This window comes from Drosophila elegans, unplaced genomic scaffold (assembly GCF_018152505.1).
Source record: "Drosophila elegans isolate 14027-0461.03 unplaced genomic scaffold, ASM1815250v1 contig_149, whole genome shotgun sequence".
Classification (NCBI taxonomy): Eukaryota; Metazoa; Arthropoda; class Insecta; order Diptera; family Drosophilidae; genus Drosophila; species Drosophila elegans.
Window position 1 is genome coordinate 15,514,591 of NW_024545513.1, and position 18,657 is coordinate 15,533,247.

Genomic DNA, 18,657 nt, shown 5'->3' on the forward strand with positions numbered 1-18,657 from the left:
GAAGACGAAAAGATAAAAATTTCAACAAAAACGTGTGCTCAGCTGGCGCCTAACAGCACTGCCACCTACTAAACATTATGTTAGCTCCTCTGTTAGTTGCTTCCTAAGACAGGGGCGTTCTTCATCTTGGCGGTTCTTTCAAATAATCGATGGATGCAGGGAAGACCATGATGCTTTCGAAGTTTCTGGCAACTTCGGCACAAAGTTCGATACATTCTATCGATTTCGGTTCCGATTAGAGGTGGGCGACTTTTGTCAAAAATTTGTTTGCATTTGATAATTTTCTGAAATATCTGTAAGAGTCCTGTTGAGCCAACTAGGCCACGTTCATTGTGCGCTAATTTTAAAATGATAGTGAGAAGGCAGAAGTCTAAAAGTCTTAAAGCATAAAATGTGGATTTTAACTAAATCTACAAGTAAAGTAAGGCTAATGTTTTTTGATAAGGGGGTTAATTTAGGTAATAATGCCAAAAAGGAAAAAATTATGATATTTATCTGTTTTTTCAAGGAATCTTTCTCGTCGCCAGCTTTGCGCTAATTATTTGTTCTCAGGGTCACAAATTACATGGACTCTGAAAATTTAAAGATTTATTGAATATTTTGTTAAATTGTATAATGTGTCCACCCCTGATTTCCCAATAGTTAAGGTTCCTTTAATCAGCCTAAGTTGATAGTAGTTTATAAGGAATTGAACAATACAATTAACTAATATGTTATTTTACTTTACTTTCCAAACATTGGTTCTAATTACACAATATTTACTGAACTAAATTTATTTTGGTACTAACATTCCTTATTTTCCAAACAATGGAGTTGATTGATTTGTTTTGTTTTAATTCATTACATTGTTTATTACAATGGAAAAACTAGTCATTAGCTCAGGGCTGACGGCAACAAAGGGTCTTAAAAATTAATAATGTTCAATTCCCTTCCTAAAATTTAAAAACAATTTTTACATTTCTCAAATGAGTGGTGTTGAAAAATGAGTGCATTTCCGCAGATGTTAAGATTTTTAACAGAAGGTGTGCAGAAATGAAGTGAAACCAGGAACCAGTGCGCAAAAACTGGAGTGGAACCAGGCTAAGTGCGCAAGAACTGGAGTGAAAAGTTAACAGTGGCAAGAAAATATAGTTAGAGACGGATAAGCATCGATAATCTCCGCCAAACATCGATAGAACCGAATTTTGAAAACACCGATGACATCGCTGTTTTCCACCTCTAGAGTGAATTTGCGTGCTTGTGGTGGGTTTGCGTTTTGCAGTGAAATGTTAGCCAAACGTCGAACTAACAGCGAAATGTTAGCCAAACGTCGAATTAACAGAGATGACGGGTAAATATCGATAATCTCCGCCAAACATCGATAGGACAGATGTTTTAAAAACATCGATGACATAGATGTCCCTTCACCGCTATTCAAATCGGTTCAATCGCTGAAAATCGGTTCCAAATTGAACACCTCGCTCGGACCGCGTCGTCATTTTTTTTCCTGTGCGCTTCTCGTTCTGGTTCTGTTCTGTCCTGGCAGCCAAACAAAACGAAACCGAAACTGAAACCGAGGCGAACCACAACAAAATCAGCTCAGGATCACGGGAAGCATCAGAGTGCGGACAATGTGCGTGAAGTGGGTGACGCGAGCGGCGTCGACGTCGACGACGGAGAGCGGTTAGTGGATGGTGGAACGATTGCGAACGGACGCAGACCGAAACAAAAGTGAAAACGTGCAAAACAAAAAAAAAAGCGAATAGCGATATACAAAAGCGACAAAATGTGCGACGCTGCGGCGGCTACAACTACTACAACATCAGTGGAGGCCACAGCGACGCCTGGAACGGGACTGGTCACGGGAACGCCAGCGGGAATGGGAACCACAACGGGGACGGGAATGGGAACCACTTCCCCAGAAGCTACTGCCGCTATACCAACAACAAAAGGCGAGCGGTCGGCGCGACAAAACTGCTGTCGCCTATGCGTCGCCCCGCAAACCGAATGCATCTCGATCATTAATAGCTATGCGGCGGATAAGGAACCGCTGTCCACCAAGATCCACAACTGCGTCAGCATCAAGGTGAGTACATAATCCGGCTGTCGTCATCGTCATCCCGGGTGTCCGGCGGCGCTCTCTTTTTGAATGCTCTCTGGGGTTCTGGTGGTTGGACACCATTAACAGTTATACACACATCCAGTGGCCGGTGGAAGGATGAGGCAGTGGCCACACCCGATGGCTTTGTGGACGCCCAGAAAGTGAGGTTACGGATGAAGAGTAGCCATTGGCCCCAGGGGCAGATTGGATTGTGCAAGCACTAAAGATGATGGCCACCTAAATAACAGAAAACAAAAAAAAAAAAAAACAGAAACGAACGAAAAACCAGCCAAACCCCGCCTCCTCTCGCGCGAGTATGGGTGTGTGGCTAGCCGCATGGTCCGCTTTTTGGGTTTCCAATGTTTCCACTGCCAAGTCACGATGCAGTGGGGAATGGAAGAGAGCAGGAAGGGGCGAGTGAGTGGGAAGAGGAGGAGGAGGAATGGTAGAAGAGGAGCTGTAATCCAATCACGACCACAATCTTTAGCTCATAATCAAACTTGAACTCTCCACTTTTGCTACTCCTCCTCCTTTTATACCTTCCATTCCGTTCCATTGCTTCCATTACCTTCCCGCTTTGAGGTTAGAACTGATCCTGCTTCCTTTCCAAAAATCTGCTGCCTGCTCCTCTTACTCCTCCTCCTCCTATTCTCTTTCGCCTCTTCCCAGCGGGCGAGAGCAGCTGCGAATGACCAGCACAAAGAATAAAGCACGATGAGCGCGCCGTCGTCTGGCCTCTGAATGTGTATGTGTGTGTGTGTGTTTGCGGCGGGCAACAGAGATTCAGATTCAGATTCCAGGCCAGAAAACCGAAAACCCAAAAACCCAGGCCAATTACATATAATTTCGCTACGTTGCTTGTACCTTTTTCAAGGAACTTCGCTTGGAGGGCAGCAGTTGCTCTCCGCTCTCTTTGCGCGCGCGCATCCTTTCGAGGAAGAGGACGAGGAACAGGAGAAGGAGAAGGAGGTGGAAAGGAGGAGGACTTGGACTGCTTTCCCGTGTGGCTTCGCTAGCTTCGTTTATTGATTCTTTCTGGGTTCTGGATTTTGTTTCTTTTTTTTGTTGTAGTGTTAAGTTCCCCCGGCATCTGGTACATGTATCCCAATATCCCATATCCGCCACGCTTCTGCTGCGTGTGCTCTGTGCTTTTGTGCCCCCCAATGGTCGTCTGGGTCTAATGGTGCTCGGTTCTCCTCGATTCTCGGTTCTCTGTTCTTTCCCTGGGCTTCGATTCGATTTCATGGCAATTGCTCTTCACACAAACGGACACACACAGACATGCCAAGTTGCCTCCGACCAGAGTTGTATGTGTGTGTATATATGTACAACCCAGCAGCAGCAACAACAACAACAACACGCTGGTTGGCGTCATCGCTAGCTCGACTGCTTCTCTTGCTCTTCCTCTTCCTCCGTTCTCGTTATCTGGAGGCGGACCACATGCTCGCATACACAGGCACTGGCACTGGCACAGGCAGGCAGGCAGGCACACATACAGGCGGAAGACAAAGGCACAGGCAAAAGAGACCGGGAAACGGGAATGGGAATGGACACGGGAATGGGCATTGGCATGGTTATGGGTAGAAGAGGGTTAGCGGGAACGGACAGGCGGGAAGAAGCAGCGGGAAGCAGGCAGCGGGCTTGGAAAACGGACAGCGGCGGAGACCCAAAACCGGGCACAAAATTCGAGTGGTTTCACCTTGGGCACACCAGATTACCTGGTGGGATGTTGTCGATATATTTCTGTTTTGCCTTTCCGTTCGTTGCCGTTGCCGTTGCCGTCGTTGCTGGCTTGGCTCCTCCTGCGGCCCGCATCGAATTTCCAACAGCAGCAGCAAGCAGCGTCGTCTCCATTTTGTGGCTCTTCTTGGGTCCCCAGGTGGACGACTAACTTTCTCCCCTTGGCCAAAAAATGCGACGACGACGACGGCGAGGCGACGTGACGAGATGACAAGCCGATAAAAGATGGATTGGAAGGGGGCGAGGGCAACAGCAACAGCGGAGCAGAGAGAAGCAGTCGAAGCATCCACAATTCCACTCTGGCTCATCCAAGATGGCGGATAGACGGAATAGGTAGCCAGGATTTTGTGAACACTAGGGTACACACTTTAGGGATACACATAAATAACCAAGGATGTGCCTCGGTCTATCCAAAAGGGAATGGGTGTTCGCCAATGAGGTGACCCAAAATGATGAATAGAGATATAGTTCAATGTTAAGATTCTTAAAATTAAAGAATTATGAAGTGGTGAAATTGAGGAGTATATACATATGTATGAAAATGATTTTGGACTCAACATGGAATAGGTAGAGGATAAGGATACACACTTCAGGTCCACATTGTATGTGCCAGCGGGAATCCTATGTTTATTCAAAATACATATATTATAATATTAAAGTTTCTGGAACGTAACAAATTAAAAAAAAATAATTATAAAAAATAAAAGTTATTTATTCAACTGGTCAGTTAACAATTAAAAAAGAATACAATTCTTTAAGCCCGAAAGAAAATTCCATAGAGTTCGTTAAAAATCTAACAGGTTCTTAGATTCAAATTAGCTCAAAACTTTTAGCCGGGACTGCCCGAAACGAAACTTATGATTTACAATTTTAAATAGATTTAATTTTTTCGATTTTAAGACAATTAATCATAAAAAATCTGCAGCTTTGTACATGGTCATTGTAAATGTAAGTTTTATTCTTTCATGTTCGCACCACTTCATAAGCTCGGCATCTTTATCGATAACTCGTATTGATCGCCACAATTACGATAACAGCTGTTTGGAAGCCCTAGGGTGAACCCTGTTGCACTTGCGTTTTTATTTTGTTTTGCGTTGTTGCCTGAGACGAAATTCAATATTTCAAATGAACCCCCGACTCTTTTTTCGTCCTGCTCTTCGTCCTGTTCCTGTTGTTTTCTTGTTGCTGCTCTCAAGATCTCCGGTCTGCTGAATATGAGGGTTACTTTTTGGTTATTTCTACGTCTTCACTTTGTGCGTGGAACGGACAGGACAGGATGCTCTCTCTCTTGCCCACACTCACACTCGCAGACACACAGATATATATACCCAAACAGCATGGGTTTGGAACGAATAAGGACACAAAAAGGAGAAGAACTTGTTCCACGAAGGAGCAGGGGAGGCGGTATGGGAACGGGAATGGGAATGGGAATGGTCCATGGCTGGTGATTATTGCACCTGGTGGCCAGCAGAAAACGAAGGCGGCAGCTGGTGGAATCTGCAGCTGCCACAAGTCTTTCTGCATTATGTACCGTGTTGAAGCCCAACATGTACTTGTATATGTACCTTGTATCTTGCCCTTTTGCGACTTTCTAAAATCTCACCTTATTGCGTAGTATCTATAATGACGATAAACCCAAACCCCAATGGTGTTTCAATGTTGCCACATTAAAGTGCAGTCCGCGAGAATGGGAAATCCTTCTGTCCTGTATCCACAGGAACACAGGGAAACATGGCGGCCATAAAGGAAACGCTGGTTTGGGTGAGGTGAATGAACAACATATTATCGAAACGGAATGGTATGGAGTGGAGCCCTCGAAATCCTCCACTGGGAGTGTGGGATTGGGATTGTACATAAGGATAAATGTACATATGTAGGCCCAAAATCGGAGGCGGGTGTATGTGCTCGTGTGTGTGTGTGTGTGTGTGTGTTTATATGTGCTCAAAGGACCCGCCGGGCTTTAATATCCTGGAGTTTCGATTACAATTGCACAGCAAAACAGCCAAACAACAACAAGCATTCGATTATTAAATTAAACACACCAGCACACACCCACAATCAAGCGTGTATGCATAGCTCAAGTCGAAAAGGCAAATGCAAAACAAAACATTTCCATCGTTTGTTTTGATCATTTTCATTCGCCTCTTCGATTGCTAATTCTTGCGTCTGCTATCGATATTCAGCTAAAAAGGAAACGAAAAGGGGAGCGCAGTGCTGGCCAAATGGCAATTTTCAAGCCAAGTTGTTTAAGCCAGTGATCAGTTTTTTGGCTACTGTATATTAAATATAACACTCAAGAAACCGCTAAATTAAAAAATAGTGAAAGTCTAAATTTGGTAAAGTGCAATGTAACTTTTTTCTGTACTATTAATTAAAATGAATAAAAAGCTAAAAAGCTTTACTTCCATTTCCATTTTTAGTGATTTAGTTAGTATAATGTTTTGAGAGTTAAATAGTCAAATATCACACATGTGTCTGTATATAAGCACATGTTAATATTTTCTGTAAGATTTGCATACATTGACTTACTAATTTCAATAATATTGGCTATTTTCCAATATTGGCTATGTTGTCAAATACCCGCTTGTCATCACTGAAACTGCAACTGCTTTGATAAGCGATTACAATAAAATATGCCTAGTCGCGCGGCCTTTGATAATTGAGATTTAATAGATTTTGTGGCGGTCAAGATGTTTTGAGCCCGGCTCCCGGCGAAATCGAACCGTGTGCGGGTGTTTTGGGGCAGGACGTGCGAGTATTGAGTTTAAGTATATAAGAGCGGGCGGGCGGGAGGGCGTACGGACGGTCGGGCTTACATAGACTGGCAATTCGAACGATACACACAGTCGTACACAAACAAACATGCGCACACACTGTTATCAGCCAGCAGGACATTTCATATGATTTGCGCAGTGTCCTGTTTGTAGTTGTGAGCGGTGTGGAGCGGGGGGTGATGAGGTGAACAGGGGGTGGTGTGGGATGCTGCAGCAGTTTTGCATATAATTATAAGCAGGTCATTGACATCAATAGGGTAGTTGGGAGCTGGGGACCACTACCTGCATTCTCCGCATCGCTGGTCACACAAAATCCACTGTTGTCCCCCCAAAACACCGCGTTGAAAGGCAAAAAATTTAAATTTTTATTTAAATCACAGTTGATTAATTTGATAAACACATCATGGTCTTTCCCTAATAACACTTTATAGGTTAACTTTTAAGCGAATATGTTAAACTCCTTCATAAAAAAAACGTACTATAGAAGTATGACGCGAATTATGAATCTAATTATATAACTTACTTTTACCAACTATGTACAGCTTTAGTATTCTGATTTAACGGATAATAATCTTAAACCTTTTCGATATCCCAGTTTGTTATTTATTCATTCAGTGTTTGTTGAACGCTTTGTTAAAAAAAAGCAAAATGCCATTTAGAATTCTCTATTCATTCCCGATTTTGTGTTTTTATTTTCAGATTACACCTCAGGATCGACTGTCGCTGCAAATCTGCCACGCCTGCATCAGCTACCTGAACTCATGGCAGAGCTTCAAGAACCGCTGCTACAGCTCGCAGACGAAGCAGCGCCAGTGGCTGGAGGCCAACAAGAGCAAGCTCTTCAACTACCTGGACCTGAACAGTGCGGAGAATGGAGGGGCCTCCTTTGATCACCAGCAGCAGCAGCAGCAGCATCAGCAGCAGCAGCAACAACAGCAATCGGAGAGTGAACTTGAGGCGGAGAAGGCGACACCAACGGCCGCAGCGACGGCAGCCAACATTTTGGATGGCATACACTCGCTGAAGAAACGCAAATCCCTAACAGTCTATGTGAGTCCTAAACCGCAGCAGCTGCCACAGCATCAATTGCAGCAGTTGCAGCTGCAACCACCGGCCAGAATGACGGCGACGACCAGCAACGCGCAGCAATCGCTGCAGACCCTTCTCTTGCAGGTGCCAGCATCGGCGGCGGCCAGCTGCTCCTCCACATCCACATCCACCACATCGGCATCCCAACAGCGGGAACAGCAGCGCCAGCAGTCTCACCAGTACCGCAGATACCACCATCACCACCAGAAACAACAGCAGCACCAGCAGCAACATCAGCAGCGGGGCAAACAGGTGTTGCAACATCATCACCACCAGCAGCAGCAGCAGCTACATAGTAGACGCCAGCGGCAATTTCGTCCACAGCGTCCAGTTCAGATGGCCAATCCGGCTCCACCAATGCGCAAATTCAAACCGAAGCTGTATCTGCCATTGGACATTGCAGTGCCTCCGTTGCCACCGTTGCCATCGTTGCCACCGATGCCACCGATGCCGCCAGTGGCAGGTCCAGCTGGATCCATTGCTCCGCCTGCTGCTGCCGTTGAGCCGCTGCCCGGGATGTCTGGTGTGGGTGGAATGGAGAGCTTGTCGCTGTCGCTGCCACTTGATTTCAGCCAAAGCTGCAGCAGCAGCGGTCACGTCCAGCCACAACAGCAGGCAGGTGGTCTGGCCTCGACGACGACCACGTCTAATGCGCCGGGCAACGTTGTTTCCGCCACGACCTCTGGCTCGGCATCAGCGTCTGCATCTGCATCCGCATCCGCATCCGTATCCGTGTCCACCGCACCGCTGCTTATGCCGGTGACGCTGCAGAGCGCCGCCCAGCAGCTGCGCTTTTTCAGACGCTACTCCTATAATGTAATTGTATCGTGCATTCGAAGCGTGACCGAACCCCCATCACCTCCTAATCCCGTACAGCGCTCTCTTCTACCTGTTATCCCGAATGCGAAATTATGCGAAATCTTCAAATGTCCGTCTGTGGAATATAGTAATGCTCTTGCTTGCCGGTTTTGGAATGTACAAATATATATATATATATATAAAGATAAGACTCGAACATAGCTCTCTGGCTAACGGGTACCAATGGACGCACTGCAGCGTCCATGATTGTTGTTATTGATTTACCATTGTACTATTTACGATTGATGTGTGCTCCTTTTGTTCGATTTCAACTAATTTCCGTCTCGTTTGGCACTGTTTGTTCTTTCATTTTCGGTTGAATGTTGGATCCCCTGCAGCCACTGCCTGCGATTCCCATCAAAGATGAGCCCATTGACACGGATGACGACTACCAGATGAAGTCAATAGACGAGTCCGATGACATGGTCGATCCCACAATGTTCCTAGAGCGCTCCGAACACGAGGGCGATGTGCCGTTGACGGTAAGTCCAGAATAGTTAGTGGTATAAGTTTTTAAAAGATTTAATTAGCTTTTGGCAGACAAATTTAATAACAATTTAATTGAATAAATTGGTACTTATAACAATATCACTACCTTAATTCAAGTTCATTTTTATCGCTAATACTTTACCAAGTATTAATACGCGAATTCTTTAGTTTTTACTGTTTTTTAGCCAGAAATGTGTATGTTGTTTAATAAATGCTCAACAGTGAAAGATTTCTTTATTTTTGCCCTGAAATTTATTCCGTAACGCAATACACAAAAATAGTAATCTTTGTTTGACTTGGAAACAAATTGTTTTAAAAACTATTCAGGAATAAAAACTAAACATTTTCCTGTGCACTTTAAAAGGCTTGGAAAATGCAGCTTAGACGCGATTTCTTGATTTTAATTTTCATAATTTGTTTATTACCCCCGCAGACCTCGGACTACGACTATACGGCGCAACATGGCGTGAATGCCTCGTCCGTGGCCGCCTCGCTGCCGCCGAATGCGGTGGCCAATGTGGCAGCCGCCGGGGACTCCAAGGTGGCCAGTTGCCGCGCCTGCAGCCTGCAGTTCTCCACACGGGCCAATGCCCGTCGCCACGAACGGAACCTACACCCGAACCTGTTCCAATTGTCCACGGACTCGCCCCACAACACGCCCATTACGAAGCCAACGCCCGCATTGGCTGCCGCCTTGGAAATCCAACGGGCGGCTGCTGCGGCGGCCACAGCGGAGGCAAATCGAGCCGCTGGTGCCGCTGGCGGGAATATCTCTACGCAAAAGTACCGCCAGGTGGTGATGAACGCCTTCATCAAGTGCGAGGGCGGCGGCTACGACTACGACAATCCCGAGCAATACCGACCGCTGCTCACCCGCGACAAGGTGGAGTTCATCGAGCAGAACGACGAGTTCCTCGAGCAGTACCAGACGATGACCTGCCGCTGCTGCAGCAAGTACTTTAGCACGTACAAGAACTTCATGGCGCACGTGCGCAAGAAGTATCCGATGCTGCCGCGCAACCTGTGCTTCAACTGCCTCAAGATGAACGACTCCAAGGCGCTGTTCATCTCGCATCTGAAGAAACGGAATTGCATTAATCTCTTTAGGGTTTTGAATGCTCTGCGTGGCAAGTCAACAACAACAACAACAACGGCAACAACAACAACGGCAATGATTGCCACTGGACTGCTGGATGTGCCGACCAGCGATGATGCGGAGGGAGGAGTAGGAGTAGGAGTAGGAGCGGTGATTGCCGATGTCGATGCCGATGCTGATGCCGGGACAGAAGTGGTGACCATGTGCAGTCCCACAGTGACGATCGCCGGCGCAGCAGAGGTAGGCGGCACACCCATCGGCAGTTCCGAACGGCCAGAGAAGCTGCGCGCCAAGGAGCTGCTGGTGAACAAACTGTACGAGTGCAAGCTCTGTCCCAAGGGTTTCCGCACCAAGCACGAGTTCCGAACGCACGTCTACGACAAGCATGCCGATGTGCAGCGCAAGGACAACAACTCGATACAGTGCAGCTTCTGCGGCCTGGACTTTGCCGATCCGGTGGACAGGCGGCGGCACTACAACAACATGGACTGCATTGTCCGGCTGCGCTGCATGACGTGCGACGCCAAGCTGGAGACGCACCAGCGGTTCCTCGACCACGTCTACCAGGATCATCTCGGCGGCGTGGGTGGCGGCGGCGGCGGCGGTGGGGCGAGCAGTGACAACGCCTCCACCACGGGCAGCGGCATGGCACGGAGCAACAGCATGGAGCACTCGCCGGGCAAGCGGAGTCTGCTGGGCGCCTTGGGCATTGGGGTCGGCTCCTCGGCGGATGAGTCGCGTAGCAGCAGTGCGGCACCACCGCTCACATCCACACCAAAGCTGGCTGCCCAAGTGGGTGCCTCAGCCTCTGCCTCCGCGTCTGCATCCGCCTCCGCTCAGAGCTCGGCAAATCGAGATGGGAGCGCACCCAAGTCACAGTACTTCTCCAGAATGCCGCAGGTGTGTCCCATTTGCGGCCAGCAGTACAACAACTACAACAATGTGCTGCGCCACATGGAATCGAAGCATCCGAACAAGCTGCCCGAGACATACAAGTGTGTGCGATGCGGCCTGGGCTATCCACGGATCTCCTACCTGCGGGAGCACATGATCAATGTGCATGGCGTGGACAAGAACCGGCATTCCGGCGGCTTTGAGTACATCGTGAATGCGGATGCCGTCAAGTTGGCGGACGGAAGCACGCCGAACGTGTACACCGGTCGCTACGACTACGTGATGAAGGACCTGATGTCGATAACAAATGGTGGGACACTCGGTAATTAGGCTTAGATTGTAGACGTCCCCCCGCTCTGCCTGTTTCTCATTACCTTAGTCTCAGTCTCAGTCGCAGTCTCATCGATTCATCTTCATTAAGATTGTCTTTATTAACAAGAAAAAAAAAAACAAACAAGTTTTAGATATTTTAAAACATCAAAATAACTAAAACATTATCTAAAAGATTTTGTAAGAAAATGTTAAAATACTACAAAGTATATACCACTTCCATAAATATCATTATGTCCGTTTATAAATTAGGACAAGCAATTTTGTGATGCCCTCACATTAATGGTTTATTTTTATAAACAAGTTAAATTAGGATAATCTTATGGTTAAAATATGTACATATATACATTTCCAACGACTGTGCAATTTTGTTTCCATTTTTTTTTTATTGAAGATTATTCAATAATTATTTATAATCTAATCATTTTCTAATTTCATTGTTAAGCTGTAAAGTGTAACTTTGCCTGCTTAACTGTCCCGAATTGGTTTACTTAAGTTTGTATTCAATGTTTATTAACAATTCCCCGTAATGTATTTGTAAAACTAAACCCATTTATGCACGAGCTGAGTTCTTATTTGATTTTTTGCTACTTTAAAGGTTTTGAAAACAGTAATGTAACCCCAGTAAGCAGCTCCTTTAAAATACCAATCTCTTGTGAAGTATCAACTTGGGTATAGAGGCACTAAATTACTAAACGCATCACCATCCATAGCTCTTTAATTGTATGCTCTTCACTGTAATTTATGCCAATTGACATTTAAATCGAAGGCTTCGCTTTGCTGGATTGTCTCCGTTGGTTTTAGTTTTAGTTTTTTTTTTTTTTTTTATTTTCTGTACTTTTTTGCGACAAAGGCTCCTGCCAGTGGCAGACTAACCTGTGCATTTACTTCCGATTCCAGATGACGAGGAGGAGGAGCCGGGCAGCGTGGCCAAGAAGATGCGCCTGGACGACAGCAGCAACAACAGCAGCCTGGTGGGCGTGGCCAGCCAGCAAAAGGAGTGCCCCATCTGCAATGCGGTGTTCAGCAACAACATTGGCCTGTCCAATCACATGCGCTCCCACTACACGGCCTCGAATGCGGTGAATGCGGCTCTAGCGGCCGCCAATCGGATGACGCCGAAATCACTGACGATAACCGCCACACCGGCGGCCGACACGGAGATGGAAATTTTGGCTGCGGCGGCAGCAGCATCATCGGTATCGGTGGCCCCAGCCACACCGGCCAATGTGCCGCCGGCAATGGCCAACCAAACGCCCCAGGAGCAGGCCGTTTTCCGGCGTAGTCTCGACCAGGCGGCCGATCGTCGCTTCCGGCGAATGCGTTGCCGCATCTGCCAGCGGCGCTTCAGCTCGAAGAAGTCCTATCGCTACCACATGCTCACCGACCATCAGGTGCAGAATGTGCAGTTCATCAAGTGCAAGCTGTGCAACGCCGAGTTTGCCTACGAGAAGGGTCTGAAGGTGCATCTGTTCAAGGTGCACGGCCGGGCGATCAAGGACGAGATGATTATCAAGCAATTTGAGTGCGAGGTCTGCTCCATTGTCTACAGTTCGGAGCTGGAGCTGCAGCAGCACAAGCGCAGTGTCCACAAGCTGACTTCCGTATCGGCCTCGGCATCCACTTCGGTGTCGGCGTCCTCGAAGATTGACGATGACTCGCTGATGGAGGAGGCCAAGCCAACGGCAGCGGAGTTGGCTAATCTTTCCGCCCTGGCGGCTGGTGCATCCGCCAATGCATCTGCTGCAGGTCAGGGACTCCTGGGTACTCCGCTGTACTGGTACCAGTGCAAGTACTGTCCCTCCAACTTCAACACCAACAAGAAGCTGGCCATCCACATCAACTCGCACGACGAGTTCGACTCGAACGATTACTCCTGCAAAGATTGCGGCAATGTCTACAGCGGACGCAAGAGTCTATGGGTGAGTCTGTCGGGGATTAATCAGTTTGTTGCGTTTAAAATAGCTAGCGGGTTAAGAGGGAAACCACATTATAATTATTATCCAAACTGTTTTTTATTTTTATCTTTAAAGAGTTATAATATATATACAATATAAATACAAATAATATTTCGAGTAACCAAACCTTATTTATACCTATTTAAATAAGAGATCAGTACTCGAAATATGGTTTATAATAGATAAAAATAAATAAGGGATGAGATATATGTATGTTTATGTTGTATAATCGTATCTTAAAGTCCCTTAAACGACAATACTCTAGCTGTTTATAAACTGAGAGGTTCAAACTTGTAAAATACTATTAGATTTGAAGACACTGACATGGGGTTTAAGCAACAAGCTCTATAATACTTAAAATATGTTAATGCAATTTGTATTTGATAAATATAATGACTGAGAAAACAGTCCAAGGCGATTTAGCAAAGCTAAATAATGTTTCGAACTTATTTTAAGCGCGATTTGATTGTTGTCTGCATATACTGACTCGCATGTTTCCCCTTTCCCCCCCACAGGTGCATCGCTACAAGAAGCACCCGCAAGTACCCGATCCAGCAGAATGCTCGCTGTGCCGTAAGGTCTTCTTCGACCGCCAGATGCATGACAACCACACGCCCACCTGCAACCGCAAGCCAATCACCTCGACCGGCGCCCACCAGCAGCAGGAGACGCAGCTGCAGCAGCAGCAACAGCAGCAGCAGCAGCATCAGGCATCGCTACAGCCAGGCAGACGAACCATCTTCCGGCACAAGACTGGCGATGATGAGGACGAGGAGGAGGAGCTGGATGAACAGCAGCTGGAGGACAGGGCGAACAGCGATGGTAACGGGACGACGGTGGCTTCGGGAAGTGCCGCAACGGTGGCGGCAGCAGTGGTGGCCACATCGCTTAAGATACGCATTCCGGAGGTGGCCTGCACCATTTGCGGGGCGCGCTTCACCGACCAGGAGCACTTCAGCAAGCACATCCAGAAGCACGAGCAGGAGCTGTATGTGGACAATCCGCTGGCGGCGATGTTCGACGATGGGCCGGCGGATGTCGGCCAGTTCCAGGTGGAGCGGCAGAACGAGAACGGGGAATATGCGTGCGATTTGTGCGCCAAGACGTTCCCGCAGGTGATCGCACTCAAGGTGCATCGCAAGTGGCATTTCAGAGGTGATAGCAAGCAGGTGAGCGTTTTTGGGCTCGTGCAGCGAGGAGGACGAGCGACGGACGATGGCGAGCGTCATGAGCGTCGTCTGTCGCGCCACCAACAACTTTTGATGTGCTGATGATGATGATGATGCCTCCGCACCAGTCGCAAAAAACAGTTATCAACATCTCGTCATTGCCAACTGAATTTGTACTAATCTATATGTTTTCTCTTTTTTCTTTCCCCTCAAAAATTCCACGATCCACACAATATCCACCACTCCTGCTCCAATATCCATCCATCCTTCGGCAAATCCTTGCATTTGAATCATCCTTGCAGAACCCCATCGACGGCGAAGCGACACAGTTGACCAACAACAATCACACCACCAACAACAACAACAACAACTCGATGTTGCACCTCCGCGAATTGCATGCGGTGGGTCTGATGCCCAACCAACAACAGCAGCAGCAGCAACAGAGCCTCAACAACTCGTGCAACAGCAGCAGCATGAACAACCACAACAACAACAACAACAGCAGCAGCAGCAGCAACAACCGCAGCAAGTCGATGAAGCGGAAACGTGAGCTTAAATGCGAATACTGCGCCTCCACCTTCATCAGCAACAACAATCTGCGTCGCCACATGTACGAGCTGCACAAGCACGAAGTGAGCAATCTGCCGGAGCCGCCGGTGATTGTGGTGGACGATTACCTCACCTGCCGCCGCTGCCAACTGAAGTTCGAGACCAAGGAGCTGTGGATCGAGCACAAGCTGGCCGATGCGAAGGTGGTGCGACCCTTCTGCCCCTTCCAATGGGGCTGCGACCTGTGCGGCGAGTATCTGTCGCGCAAGGAGAAGCTGATGAACCACATCAACAACCATCTCAAGGAGGAGGTCATAGTGCCGGTGGCCACCAAGGCGGCCATCGAGAGGACGGCGGCGGCCGAGGGAGCGACGGCGGCGGCAGCAGCAAATGCAACAGCAGCAACAGCAGCAACAGCAACGCCACCATTAACATCAGCAGGTGATGCGATGAATACCGAAGAGCAATCTCTGGACAATGGTCAGGTGGCAACAGCAGCAGCAGCAGCAACAGCAATGGCAGCGGTAACAACATCATCAGTGAAGTTGGAGGAGGGTCGCGAGGAAGAAGATAGCGATGACCTGGACGAGGAGGACAGCTCGGGCGAAGAGGAGGAAAGTTCGGGCACAGGTGACGATGAGGACGACGACACCGACGATGAGGATGGCGAGGGAGAAGATGAGGATGACGAAGGCGATGGGGGTGAGGGCGAGGACGAGGAGGGTGTACAGCCACCGGGTCAACTGTTGCCACAGAAGCAACACAAGACGGCCAATCTTAACCAGGACGACGATGATCTCGTCGAGGAGGTCATCAGTTCGGATGACGACGAAGGCGAGGATGATGGCGAGGTGGAAAGCGACGACGACGATGATGAGGAGGATGACGACGACGATGAGGAGGAGGAGGACGACGACGATGTGGAGGAGCCGGAGCCAGTGGCATTGCCGGTGAGGCCGCTAATGAACGGCAAGTCCAAGATGCCGCCACTGATCGTGGCCAGTTCGGACGATGAGGATGACGACGGTGTGTTGCCCATAGAGGACATCATTGAGGAGGAGTTCGATGAGGATGCCGATCCGGATCCGGATCCTGATGCGGAGGAGGATGCCATCGAGGAGGTGGACGACGATGATTTAGATGAGGGGGATGTGGAGGACGAGCCGAATGTGGTGTCGACGGCCTCCTCGTCGGAGAGCGAGTCCACCACAACGACCACGTCCAATTCGCATTCTCATTCAACGGGTGAGCGGCGTAAGAAGGCCGACGATCAGTTGAATGATCCCGGCTTTACCTGTGATCTATGTCAACTTTGTTTCGATTCTCAGGAGCTTCTCCAGAGCCACATCAAAAGCCATTTCCTCAATGGGCCAAAGCTCTCGACAGCGGCTGCGGCAGTAGCAACAAAGCCAACAGCAGCAGCAGCAACAGCAACACCAAGCGGCGTGGCAGCAACATCGGTGGCAACAGCAACATTAGCAACGGCAGCAAAGACGAAGCCTGACTCCAAGTCAGCGGTGCTGGCCATCAATAACAACAACAAGAGTAAGACTGTTGCTGCCACGGCGGTGAAAAGTGCAACAACTGCAAAAACTGCAACAGCTGCAACAAATTGAGTAATCATCCAATCGACATTGACATTGACATCGACATCGCCATCGACACACCACCACCACCACCACCTCCATCATCTCAATCCAAACTCACTTGAAATGTACAAAGCCAATCCACTCAAACACCGCCATCATCACCATCATCATTATCATCATCATACCATCAGAATCGTTCAAACAATGAAAACAACATCAGCATGAACACATGAACATCAGCAACGCATTCCATCAACAAATCAGCCAAGTTTATGTATAGAACGAGATGCGTGTGTGTGCGTGTGTGTTATATAATCATTTTTTTTTTCTTGCTTCTAGTCTTAAGAACTTAACTAACATATATGTACATCATATATAGAATATATATATATATACATATATTAACTAAGACTTTTTTTTTAAATGTTAACCTAGTTTGTACCGCGCACACACCCACACACAAAGCAAAAACAGGGGTTTATAAGCACCCTTTTACGGCTAAGTTTCGCTTAGAAAAAAACTATATATAAACATACATTGATATGGTAGGCTTAAGCAAATAGGAAAGTACGTCTTAATATATTACACGACAATTTTCAAGCAAAAGTTTACGACGCACCAAAGCAAGCGACAGAAAACGCAAGGGAAACCGCTCAGTTAGAGTTAGAAATAACCATCAGGATTTTCAAAGTATTTCACAAAACGTGCATGACACTCTCAAATACACACACACACACACAAAGCGATAGATGTTTAGACTTTATTTTTGTTGTATTAAGCCTTGGTCTTCACAAAATTCTAAACACAGTATCAAACTTCATTTTGATAGAACACCAATCCCCAAAACTTGAAGATTAGAAATCTTGAAACCGAAAGCTTCATTTTTTCTTATATGTTTGGAATTCTTAAAGTAAATTTGAGGTAACGCAAATGCGTCAAACAAGCAAAACTGTTAAAGAAATCCAAACTGTACACTTGCACGAACAAAATATTTTGAAAATTGCCTAAAAAAGAACAACAGCCGATTTTATGTTGAATTATAATTATAAACATTTAGCTGCAGACTACATTTCTGGTTATTTTCGAGACGGTCGGCCTTGTGTCGAAAAAACGCGAAAAGGTTAAACCTGGCTTAAATCTCGGCCTTATAATGAATTTACATGAAATTAATTTGCGTTCCAACTATGTTTCTCTTTTTGATCGAGCTTTAAGTTTGCATGACTCAACATAAAAATCAATTAAATTATAAAATTAAATTCTTTTCCCAAAAGAAAACAATATTTTAATAGGAAAATAATGTTTGGTTTACATGTCAGTCCCAATAATCAATTTATTTCTTTTTTAGTTATTTTTCGACTTTTGGTTTGCCCTCTAATACGTTTCCAAAATAAAGAATCCAATTTTATACTACTGAAAGCAAAACCTGCAGCATCAAATTCCAACTCCTATTCATGAGTAAGAAATATCATTGAAAAATTCTTAACGAATTCCTTTTTGTAGAGGAATAAAAGAAAAAAAGGGATTGTGTGTTGCCAAATGTTACAACAAATAAAATACTCATTTTGAATTTATTCACATTTAGTTTCGACCCATCGTTTTTTATATAAACAGACAGTTCCTTGGATAGTTATTTTTGAAATTGAGTGAAGTGCTAAATATATAACCAACGAATCTGTAATCGGCCCTGACTTCTCATCTGAACTTAACTTAATGGGCCAGGAAGACCAAGGTCAATAGAGGATCCATACTTAGACACGTATTTATATAGATTGAGATTCATTCATATAGCTAATATAACGATTTACACATAATCTGTACATTAGTTGTATTTCACACTTGTATCTTACACCCACACGTATGCGCACACAACTTCAACATATATAGACACAACTGATAACGGCGGCATTATATGTAAAACTAGCTTAAGCGACATCTAAAATGTAACTGGAAATGTAGTCTAAAACGTACAAAATAAATTAAAACAAATGCAGAATCATATAAGCAAACTTTTGTCCCTCACGCGTTGATGAATCGAAAAGAAA

The 18,657-nt window shown here is 46.5% G+C and overlaps 2 protein-coding genes across 5 annotated transcripts; both read left to right on the forward strand.

Annotated features, from left to right (window-relative positions):
- Window positions 1–1,414: 1,414 nt before the first annotated feature.
- Window positions 1,415–18,613, forward strand: LOC108137641 (zinc finger protein hangover). 4 transcript variants are annotated; one of them, XM_017259454.2, is made up of 8 exons: window positions 1,415–2,065; window positions 7,294–7,644; window positions 8,880–9,023; window positions 9,464–11,342; window positions 12,251–13,272; window positions 13,824–14,477; window positions 14,780–16,271; window positions 16,355–16,633. In XM_017259454.2, exons 1-8 carry the CDS (start codon window positions 1,766–1,768, stop codon window positions 16,528–16,530), a joined length of 6,018 nt encoding a protein of 2,005 aa, XP_017114943.1. In that variant the 5' UTR covers window positions 1,415–1,765; the 3' UTR covers window positions 16,531–16,633. The 4 variants fall into 4 exon arrangements, with proteins under 4 accessions (XP_017114943.1, XP_017114945.1, XP_017114940.1 ...); XM_017259456.2 differs by having other exon boundaries at window positions 9,464–11,330; XM_017259451.2 differs by having other exon boundaries at window positions 14,780–18,613.
- On the forward strand, window positions 16,739–18,613 carry LOC121467999 (histidine-rich protein-like). The gene is made up of 2 exons (XM_041710903.1): window positions 16,739–16,796; window positions 16,828–18,613. The coding sequence occupies exons 1-2, from the start codon at window positions 16,739–16,741 to the stop codon at window positions 16,893–16,895; spliced, it is 126 nt and encodes a 41-aa protein (XP_041566837.1). The 3' UTR covers window positions 16,896–18,613.
- Window positions 18,614–18,657: the final 44 nt, after the last annotated feature.

Coding starts and splice junctions, on each gene's coding strand:
- LOC108137641 (XM_017259451.2), top strand. CDS start 1,766: ATGTGCGACGCTGCGGCGGCTACAACTACTACAACATCAGTGGAGGCC. Junction 13,273..13,823: donor GCGGACGCAAGAGTCTATGG/GTGAGTCTGTCG, acceptor TCCCCCCCACAG/GTGCATCGCTACAAGAAGCA. Junction 14,478..14,779: donor TCAGAGGTGATAGCAAGCAG/GTGAGCGTTTTT, acceptor TCATCCTTGCAG/AACCCCATCGACGGCGAAGC.
- LOC121467999 (XM_041710903.1), top strand. CDS start 16,739: ATGTACAAAGCCAATCCACTCAAACACCGCCATCATCACCATCATCAT. Junction 16,797..16,827: donor CCATCATCATTATCATCATC/ATACCATCAGAA, acceptor AACAATGAAAAC/AACATCAGCATGAACACATG.